At 41.5% G+C, this 11,418-nt stretch overlaps 1 protein-coding gene across 2 annotated transcripts in view; it reads right to left on the bottom strand.

Annotated features, from left to right (window-relative positions):
* Window positions 1–6,376: 6,376 nt before the first annotated feature.
* C5H2orf42 (chromosome 5 C2orf42 homolog) overlaps window positions 6,377–11,418 on the bottom strand; it is a 30,431-nt gene continuing 25,389 nt past the window's right edge. For both annotated transcript variants that reach the window (XM_075601339.1, XM_075601340.1), the window contains exons 7-9: window positions 8,109–8,209; window positions 7,461–7,620; window positions 6,377–6,850 (exon numbers count right to left, since the gene is read on the bottom strand). In XM_075601339.1, the coding sequence (XP_075457454.1) occupies window positions 6,642–6,850; window positions 7,461–7,620; window positions 8,109–8,209 (470 nt within the window). In that variant the 3' untranslated portion in view covers window positions 6,377–6,641. The remainder of the gene's footprint in view (window positions 6,851–7,460; window positions 7,621–8,108; window positions 8,210–11,418) is intronic.

Below are 11,418 nucleotides of genomic sequence, written 5' to 3'. Positions count from 1 at the left end.
ATAGGTTTGAAAGGGTGCATAGTGAGAACATCCAATACAGTGACAGGTCCCATGCTGGCACTCTATTCTTGATTTGTGGTCTTAATCTCTTGACCGCTGCTTGTAAAAAATGAATAATAAGTCTCTCAGTTGCTAGATTCTTCTCCAACAGTGCCGACAATGCCGAAACTTGCACCTTCAATGAACAGAGGCTGAGTCCTCTAGCAAAACTTTCCTGTAGAAATTCTACTAGTGTCAAGGTATTTGGAGAAAAAAACGTTTGTCTCTGAAGCACAACCAAATTCAGTAGTACACCATTGAAGTAGAATTTTTTTCTTGCTTCCAAAATGGTTTTTATTGTTCTATCTGAACATCCCTTTTCTCTCATTGTCTTCCACTCAATCTCCAAGCCGTCAAGGCCAATTGTTTGGGGTCTGGGTGATATACTGGTCCTTGTTGCATCAGTCCCTTGATATTTGGTAGATGCCATGGGGCGTCTATTGCCATGTTTAAGAGATGGGCAAACCATGGTCTCCTCGGCCAATATGGTACCACCAGAATCACTTCTGCTTGTTCACTCCTCATCTTCTTCACTATCCTTGAAATTAGAGGAATTGGAGGAAACAGATATGCCATATTGAATTGCCACTCGAGAAACTGAGGGCAACTGTTTGACTTGTGCTGGGATGAAAATGCCGTGCACAATAATTCACCACCTTTCTGTTTTGGCGAGTAGCCATTAAATCTATTTCTGGCTGCCCCCAACGTTCTACCAACCTGTGGAATACGTGGTTGTCTAACGACCATTCTCCCGGATGAATTAGGTTGCGACTGAGAAAATCAATTTTTTTTTTTACCACAGCTCTGTTACTCTCACTATTTCTATATTTCCATCCTTTACCTGACTTTGGAATGCTTCCAGTGCTTTCTGCACTGCTTTGAGTTCCATCAGGTACGATGGTAACGGTTGTTCTTTGGTTATCCAAGAACCCTGCACCAGTAAGTCTCCCAACTGGGCTCCCCAACCTGTGCTGCTTGCGTCTGTGGTGATTGTTACCCATTGTTTCTGGTGTAACGTATGTCCTTTTAAAGCTGCAGTTCAGTCTTTTTTTTTTTTACATTTATTTTTTTACTTCAATAGTTTCATGTGTGCAATCTCTAATTACCTAAAGAACTGTATAGCTGCAGCTCAATTCGTTTTCCATGTATTGATAGGTCGAAATTTGGTGACATATTAAAAGCTGGCATTTGTTTATAATCTGCTTGACTGGCAGTGGAAGCTCATGAATATTCATGAGCATTCTTGCACTGACAAGTGCTAGAGGGAGGGCAGGGCTGACAAAGGGGTGTGCCAGAGCTTGTGACAGGACATGAAGGGGCAGTGCCTTAGCAAATGGCTGTTAAAATAGAATACAAGAAAATTGGTCTTTCAAAGTTGTTTTTTTAAAAACAGAAAATGCTAAAAGTATTTTTTCTTACTACAGAAATGATTTATTAAAAAAAACAAACATGCAGGATATTGACTGAACTGCAGCTTTAATAGGTTCTGTGTATTTTCCCACCATCATAGTTCTCTCTTTGTGTGTGGGTATATGTATATTTTTTGTTTTACATCCTTGGGATCTCCGTTCCACTGTTGTAAGAAATGTTGCTGCAAAGGTCTCATGTGTAGACCTGTCCATTTTACTACGTTTAACGTTGAAGTAAACTTTCCTAGGAGTCTCATGCAGTCTGCTGCTGAAGATATTCAGCATTCTTGTCTGGATTCCAATGTCTTGGATCCTTGAGTATGGCAATCGCACCTCTCCTTCCACCGTGTGAAATTATACTCCCAGGAATTTTAAAGACTGTGTTGGTACTAGCTGGTTCTTGTCGACGTTTATGATCCAGCCATGCTGTTCTAGAAAAGACACAACGATGCTTTTGTCTAGTAGCAGTTTTTCTCTTTTTTTGTGATTTGATCAGGATATCGTCTAGATATGGATAAATCTCCACACACCTTTTTCTTTATTCTGCTATCAATGGGGCCAACACCTTTGTGATTGTTCTGGGAGCTGTTGCCAATCCAAAACGGCAGAGCCGTATATTGGTAGTGTTCATGATTTATTGTAAATCTGGAGGAACTTTTGATGTCTCTGCTATAGGGATGTGTAAATGGGCATCTTTTAGATCTATTGATATCATCTAATCCTTTGGTTTTACTTCTTTAATGATGTTTAGTGAAATAATTTTGAACTTTCTTACCTGTAAGTGGGTATTTACGGTTCTTAGATCCAATACTGCTCTGCAACCTCCTGATGCCTTTTCTACCAAGATCTTGAAATAAATCCCCTTTCTCCTGTCTTTGAGGAACCCTTGTTATTATGTTGGCCTGTAATAAATCCTTCAAGATCAAACTCCTTGTTTTATTTTCTGTTTTGTCTGTGTAAGAATATATCCCTTCTTGGAATGTTCTTGAACTCCAGGTGGTACCCTAAAGAAATGATCTGTAGTATCCACCTGTCTTCTATTGATTTGGCCCATGCTGCTTCAAATTGGCTCAGTCTTCCTCCAACTGGAAGCCGCTGGACACCTTGACCTTCATGCAAATTTTCCTCTGGCAAATGATGCTCTCCCTCTGGCGCCACGAAAAGCTTATTCTGTCCACCTCTCCATGACGTCTGCCTTGAGAACGGTTTTCCAGGACGATATGTTCTTGCTTCCCTATACTGTGTTCTTTCCGTCTGATGGTATGTAGGGACATATCTTCTATTTCTACTGTTGTGGTAAAAACGTGCTCTTACCTCCTAACGCTTTATTTATAATTGCGTAAGGTTTGAGGGAACCAGTCCCAGAATCAGGGCTCAATTACACCATAACATCAGTGTAATAATGTTCACTTGTGAATCACCCATTGGGAATCAGCTATAATCAGAGCTATGTGAGACTTTCTTGAAACCTGTTTGTCTAAACTCCAGTCAGAAAAAACAATGCATAGGTGTCTATGGGGTGGTGACAGACCTATATATATATACCATAATGGACATGCCTACCCTCCCCATAAAACAGCCTGCAAAACTAACATGACCATATGGAGTGAACAGGTAAGTACTCACAATACAGCAGCTTGTCCCTGGGTGATGCGTGCCTCACGTCAGCAAGGTAGGTTGAATGAATGTCCCAAAAGGAGCACAGCAGTAGCAAGGAGTGGGGCCACAAACCAGAAAAAGGGGTTAAAAATAGTTTATTCCATAACAAGCGAGGGGTACAGGCTTTGACAAAGGGACTTGTTCCCGAAACGCATCAGAGTTACCCTGTACCCCTCACTTGTTATGGAATAAACTATTTTTAACCCCTTTTTCTGGTTTGTGGCCCCACTCCTTGCTACTGCTGTGCTCCGTTTTGGACCTTTTGGGACATTCATTCAACTTATTTATAATTGCATCCAATTTATTCCCAAATAGAAATTCTCCTTCAAAGGGCAAGTTACATAAACTGTTCTTGGAAGCTGTGTCTGCCATCTAGTGTCTGAGCCATAGTGCTCTGCTTGCTGTTACTGTACAGGCCATTGACTTGGCTCCCAGTCTCACTGCATCCAGCAACACTTCTGCTATGTAGTCCGCTGCCCATCTGATTTCTGACAACGCCTTCAGAATAGAAGTTCTCTTTACTCCTTTCTCCAATGCTTCTTCTATATTAGCAATCCATATCCGCATTGCTCTTGCCACTGATGGCGGTGATATCGCTGGTTTGCATGTTGTACCTGCGGTTACATATGCCTTTTATAAAACACTATCCATCTTTTTATCCATTACATCCTTGAGGGATGCTGCATCTTCAACTGGTATAGTTGTTTTCCTTGACACCCTGGAAATTGCTGCCTCAATCTTAGGACTAACTTCCCAGTGTTTTACGTCCTCTTGTGAAAAAAGAAAACATTCTGCTAAACCTTTTGGGAATACTTTGTTTTCTATCCGGCTGTGATAATTCCACATGTATCGTATCCTTGATAACTTGGTGAATTGAAAAACATCTGTTTTTCTTCTGCCTTGTCCCAAATAATGTATCTGATTTTTTAACAATTTCTTCCGTATCCTCTAGCTCCAATGTTTCTCTCATTGCCTTTATAAGAGGGTCCACCATTTCTAAATCAAATTCTGCTTCTTCAGCTTGCATTTCTTGCTCTGACGAATCACACACCCCTTCTTACACATCAACTCTGATTCTCTGATGTGGAGTATCTTACTTTATCCAGGCTGGTCTGAGACCGTGCTCTCTTTTGCGGTGGCTTCACTGATTGCTGCACTGCAGACTCTACACTCTGCCTTACTGTATCTTTCATCCAAGATAGGAAAGTATTAATCTGCTCATTTGACTCCCCTGCTGCAGCTTTAAGTTAGTCCGCACAAAGCTTCCTGCCCTCTAAGGCTGGCTTTTCACAAGCCGCACACCATTAAAAAAAAAAAAAATTATGTAGGGACTCTACTACCCGCTTAGAAGTTCCTTCCTCTGATTGAATAACCATAGTACTAAAGTTTAAAAAAAAACTAAATTAAATTAAAATCTATTCCTTTAATTCTTGAAATCCACTCCCCAAATCCTTTTTGTAAACTAATCTAAGGACTCCCTTAATTTTGTCAGCGACCCTTTACTTCCAGCAGTGTCCATGCTGGCTTCCACACTCCTTTCAGCTTCTTGGAGCTGATTTTTTCTATCTGCCGAGCGTTCCATGCTGCGGCTGCTTCAGGGTTCCTCTCACACGCTGTGTTCTGTCGCACAGCGACGTCAGCCCAATCGGAGCTCTCGGTCCTCGCGCACACGCCCGCCGGTGGGATAGCAGCGCGCGCACACGTTAGAATGTGCATGCGCTATGTCTTTGCCTGAGACGCCCGTCCGGCTTGTCTCTCCCTCACTGCTTGCGTTTTTCGACGTCTCCGCTGCTCAAACAGCCCTGCTGTTCTGCCCCTAGCGTTCCACAGACACTTCCGTGGGGCTGCCCGATCGCATAGGCCTCTGTCTTGATACCCACACGGGCACGTCGACCGGAGCTTCAGGGAAAAGAGAGGCTAAAATTCCCTGGCTTAACTGCACTAGTCAGGCGAGTCCTAATTTAACAAAATAACAAACCCTGCTTGTAGCTGTAGGACAGGAAAAAGACTAACCTGCAGTTAGTGGGAGGGGCCTTTATGACCTACCTGCAAGAATTCAATTTCCTGTTCTACTAAGCTGAGGATGGAGTTAACCCTACAGTGCTCGCTGCCGGGGTGAACAGGAAAATCCCATTGCCTTCAATAGGAATGTTTTTCCTTAGTAAAAAACTCCCCACCAAATTTACTAAGTTTTCCAGCAGGGAGACTTTCATGAATTGGCCCCCAATGAGATGCAACTTACATCGGGGGCCATTGCTTTAGTTTGCCATCTTCCCCTGAGTGTTTGCAATTTTAACTGTTAATAGGAAGAGTTAAAGCCCAAACACTCCCCATCACAACTAAGAAACTTGATTAAAATGTTTCTTAAAGCAACAAATCCCCCTCCATTAAGTACTTTATTCTTTTATAACACTTACTTGATCTGCTCTTCTTTGTATCCAAGAAGCAACCGGTTCAGTTGTGTCTGTCACTAAGAAAGCAGTCTAATTATCAGGATCACTCAATAGAAACCAGTCTCACCCATGTGTAAGGCACTTTAAATCATTGGGAGTGAGATTCACTCATTGTGAACTCGGTCTTACACTCCTATGGAAGCTGGTTTGCCATTTGGTAGTCAGTGTAATTGAAGTAAAGGCAGTCTCAGTTACGTATTGGAATTCAGACTCACTCAATTATTGGGAGTCGGACTCACTCACAGAAAAAGTAGTCTTACGCATTGGGAGTCAGACTCACCAGGGAAGGCAGTCTTACTCATTGGAAGTCAAACTCACTGGGGAAGGCAGTCTTACTCATTGGAAGTCAAACTCACTGGGGAAGGCAGTCTTAAACATTGCGAGTCAGACTCACTGGGGAAGGCAGTCTTAAACATTGCGAGTCAGACTCACTGACTGGGGAAGGAAGTCTTACTCATTGGGAGTCTCATTGACAGCTCTGCATTAAAACTCCCTGATCAAAATCAGCTTGCTAAATTATAGTTATATCCAGAAGAGAGAGCTGGCCTTTAAAATGTACGTGCATTCACTACAGTGGTTAGTAAAATAGATATGACATCAGTAATAGGAAGACACCCAAAGAGAGGATAGATTATGTGGTGCCCATGCTGTGAGTTTTACAGGACAGGAAAGAGTTCATGAATGGGACTAAACTCTTGTTCAGCAGGAGTATAACTCCTGTACCTTCGCTGCGTCAGATGCATTACAGCACCTCTAGAGTTAACAAAATTACTCAATTAACCAAGCTGAACTGAATACTAAAAACACTGGAGTGTGTAGGTTTAGAGAAATTCTTTGTTTAAACACAGGACAATACACGTTAGACACAGCAGTGAATAATAAACTGGCTATTTCCATGATATGGGGCGGTGTTATCGTGCACAGACGCTTGCCAAGCAATGAACTGCTGGCTCCTCTTGCAGCAAAACGGTTAAAAATAATCCATCTGGCCATCCAATCTAAAAATCCATTCAGTATACAAGACTGCGAGTGGGTATAAGATACATTATCCTAGGACGTCTGTGGCTATAAGTGAATGGAATCAGTCGAATGTGACAGTGGTAAGAGGGGTTATCTCAAGAGTGTGCTCCAGCTGGGAGGAAGGCTCCTGGAACTCGTTCGAGGGTCCGTTTCGATGGTGGCCGTATTCGAATTTAATGCGCAGCTCCCCGATCTTGGATAGAGGCAGGATGTCTGGTATCCACTCTATGGTGAAAAGGGTGGGCTCCTTCTGGTCTGGGGAGGTGTTACCTACAAAGAAAAGAAGCGCTGAACAGCATCAGTGACATGGCATCGTAACAGATCCCAATTTATAGGTAGGGTATTAGTGTGCAAAAAAAACCCCAAACAATTTAATGACAATGTTTTCCTTAAAAAGGTGCAATCGCATGTTGCACGCCTCCTCCCATATTTTCTTTAACCTTATCCCAACCTGTTCTTATTAGAGTGTTAATAAATATAAAAGATGGAGTAAACAGAGGGGTCTTTTCCTGTGTAAACTCCAGTTCTACACACAGTGAAATTGCACAAAAAAGGGACTAGCGAGGGGAAATCAAACCTGTCCCGTGTCGCCAAACTACAATAAATAGTTTAGGTGACAGATTTTTGTGGTCCCTCACCCAGATTGAACCCCTTAACCATGTCACTGCCACCGTTCATTATGTTCCTTGGAGAGATTGCCCCTTTAAATACCAGGGATGTCCAAAGGAAATCTCAAATCCAGGAGTTTAGTAAGGTCAACCCATGTCAAATAATAATAATAATAATAAACCTAGCCACATGAGTGCCATTGCTATGCAATGCATGGCAGCCCACTCTGGCTCTTAATGGGTTAAAATGTATGATCATCTGCGAAACGTACCAACTTTAAGAAAGGTTTTGACATCCAGGGGCCGGATGGGCTGCTTCTCCAGTCGTCCGTACGTTTCTGCAATACTTTCCACCTCCACTTTGGGGTATTTAAACAGGTCGTAAGTGCCATCTCTGTTCTGGACAAAACTTCGGGTGATTTCTAGGGGCATCTGTAAGAAACCCACGAGAAACACGGCAGAGTTATGAAGAGATGTCACGGCGAGAATGATTATTTTGCAGGCAGGCTGAAGTGTGGATCTTATACAGATTGACATTAAATTTGCTGATCTGCTCAACGATGCACTCCCACGTAGCCACACAGACAACACAACCTTCTGCAAAGAATTTTACATTTTAATTGGCTTACCTAAACAAACCTAACCATGCTTATACCAAAGATTTGGCTGCTTTCTTTTTTTTGAAGTTGAATTTCTTTGTAGATATAAACCTCTTAAACATGTCACTGGCTCACTTTGGCCCAAAGACTGATTGCCCCTTTGATGCTTGTACTAACCACTACTTTGTACTATAACGAATACAGGATTATTGCCTTCACTATAGCGGTGTGCAGGGTTTACACCGACAAACTAGACTGTGTACAAAATACGGAAAAATCATTACAATCTCTAGAAGCAATAAAAGCAGACCGTTTATTTACCTCTGAAGTGTCGAAAATCTGTTTAACCTGCAAGATGCTTGTTATGTGCCATGTATACTTGGAGAATGTCCCCAGCGGAAGAGCGTCTTTCCGAACGAAAGCTGAAATGCACAGATAGCAGTGTTACAAATAAATAATTAAATAAAGCCCCCACTGAGTTCACATCAACCAGAATAATCAGCTACAAAAAGACATCGTCTTTGACGGAGCTCGTTATATATTTGTATTATTATAGTTGTGAAACTGCTTTATACTATTACAATGTGGAGTCACAAATTAAGACAACAGACACACACACACACACACACACACACACACACACACACACACACACACACACACACTTTCTCTCTTCAGGGAGATGTATAATGGCATTTGTGCTGATAGGTACAACCATACTATAAAAGCACAAAAAATATAGCCGGCTAAAGTGGGAAAGGTACTTGCCAACATGCAAATGAGGCCGGCATGGCAAGTAAGGCCTCAACCCCCAAATATGGAACACACAAAAAAGCAATGGCCCACATTGTCCAGGGGTTTGAATGTCCCTGGACTTGGACAGCATTAAAGAAGGCACAGGGTGCGGAGAATCCTAGAGGTGAAAGAAAAGCTGTCATTCAAACATAAACCTGGCTGCCTATAACTGCCAGACTCTCTCCAGTGACGCAGCACTGCAAGAACTGGAAGCCAAACTTGAAAAGATGAAATGGGATATTGTTGGCCGTAGTAAAGCACAAGAAAAGATGACGGCTTGATCAGAAAAAGGAGCGAGAATCGTCATTAAAATTGACAAAGAGATACAGGCTTCAAATAATCCAAGTGTACGATCCAACATCAATTCACACAGACAATGACGTGGAAGACAATCCGCAAACATTATAACTGAAGATGTAACTGTGATATGGGGAAGAAGACTATTGAAGATAACAAAAAGGTGAAAGAAGACAAAACAGTGACTTATGATTGGGAAGAAGCAAATCATTGCACTCGAGCAAGACGATGGATCAACAATAAAAGACAGATAAGGACTTCTACTTGAAATGGTACGCGAATACAGATAAACACAGGGCATAATCCAGCAGAGGACAAGCGAGAAGAAACCCCAATGATGTCCCACATGTTTTTTCAGAAGTGGTAAAAGAAATAAAATTATGGGAAAGCTCCCGGGGAAGATGGAATTACAACTGAAATCTTAAAAAAAGCTGGGGGGGTAAGGAAACCATTGCAAAACTTTTCACATGCTGCTTGAAGAACAAGATAATTCCAGAGAAATGGAGAAATGCCCTAGTCATCGTCATCCAAAACAGAGGACGACACAAAGAAGACCTCAAGAACTACAGACCAATCCATTTACTTCCAATCACAAGATTTTTACGAAGATACTCACTAATCAACTACAACAGACCCCGGACTTTGTCCAGCCTAGAGAACAAGCGGAATTTCGCAGTGGATACAATACAATGGACCACATCCAAGCAGTACAAGTAATGAATACGGCCTACCACTCTGTTTAGGATTCGTAGATTACGAAAAAGCATTTGATTCTGTCTACGCCTCAGCGGTCTTAGATGCATTAAGAAGACAAAGTGTTGAAGAAGCGTACATTGATATTATAAGGAACATTTACGAGAATGCCACATCAACCAATATCTAAGAAAAGACATAATGGAACTATAAAAAGTGCAGAGAAGGGCCACCAAATTAATAAATGGGATGGATAATCTGATTTACGGGGAGAGGCTAGCTAAATTAGATTTATTTACCTTAGAAAAGGAGGCGTATAAGAGGGGATATGATAACTATATACAAATATAGTCGGGGACAATACAAGGTGCTTTCAAAAGGACTATTCCTCCCAAAAGCAGTACAAAGGACTCAGGGTCATCCCTTAAGGTTGGAGGAAAGGAGATTTCACCAGCAACAAAGGAGAAGGTTCTTTACAGTAAGGGCAGTTACAATGGGGAATTTGTTACCCATGGAGACTGTGATGGCAGATACAATAGATTTGTTCAAAAAAAGGTTGTTCAAAGAAAGGAAAGGTATAAAGGGATATACAAAATAAGTAAACATGGGAAGGATGTTGATCCAAGGAGTAATCTGATTGCCAATATTTGGAGTCAGGAAGGAATGTATATTTCAACTTATGAAATATCATTAGATGATATTTCACTGGGGTTTTTTGTTTGCCTTCCTCTGGCTCAATATGTTGCATGTACAAATAAAGGCTAAAGTATCGGTCGTCTGAATTTAGCATAGGTTGAACTTGATGGACGTATGTCTTTTTTCAACCTCATCTACTATGTAACTACATAACCATTAGATCACATGAAGATACAAGCAAGATAAGGATCAGCAAGGGGGTGCGGCATGGAGACACCATGTCACCAAAGCTTTTTACTGCAACACTTGACAAGACATTAGATTGGGAAGAAAAAGGAAGAAAAATCAATGGTGAATATTTGTGTCACCTACAATTTGCAGATGACATTGTTATTTTTGCCACAAGTCCAGAAGACCTCCAGCAACAGACTGGAGAACTCACTGTAGCAAGTAAGAATGTGGGCCTCCGCATAAAGCTCAGCATGTGATGTTTAACAAGTGTGTCAACTCTGCAATAGAACTAGAAGACTAGGTCTATCATGGCTGGCAATGGATGGGAAGTTTTTGAATCAAATCAATAGGATAATAAATATAAGATGGGATAGAGGGCATTTGCGAGAAACAAGACAATATTTCAAGAGAACCTTTCTCTGTGCCCCAAGAAGAAGGTTTTTGACAAGTGTATTTTGCCCGTGCTGTGGTAATGATGTTAAACTTGGACCCTAAATGCGAAGATAATTCAGAAGCTATAGACAACTCAAAGAAGAATGGAGAGATGTATGCTGCGTATTATCCGAAGAGATCGAAAAAAGAATGAAATGGGTTCGAGACCAAAACAAGTCTGTGACATTATCACAAGAGTGAAGAAATTCAAATGGCAGTGGGCCGGACATATCGCAAAGAGAAATGACCATCGTTGGACAAAGATGGTATTCGACTGGATTCCAAGAGATTATTAGACCAAGAGGACGACCAAAAGTAAGATGGAAGAATGAAATCAGAAAATATGGTTTGTATATATACACAATACACGCACTCCACCAGACTCAGATGAAATAGACAGCACTGCAAGGTTGAATACCGAAATGTGATCTTTATTGTTCAAATTACAGAAACCGGTTTCAGTACCTTGGTTTATAAAGATCACATTTTGGTATTGAACCTTGCAGTGCTGTGTCTATTTCATCCCCAAGCTGTTTGCATCCAGGCG

Source organism: Ascaphus truei, chromosome 5 (assembly GCF_040206685.1).
Source record: "Ascaphus truei isolate aAscTru1 chromosome 5, aAscTru1.hap1, whole genome shotgun sequence".
NCBI lineage: Eukaryota > Metazoa > Chordata > Amphibia > Anura > Ascaphidae > Ascaphus > Ascaphus truei.
Note: the sequence above shows the minus strand (reverse complement) of the source record. Positions and strands in the feature narration are given on the sequence as shown.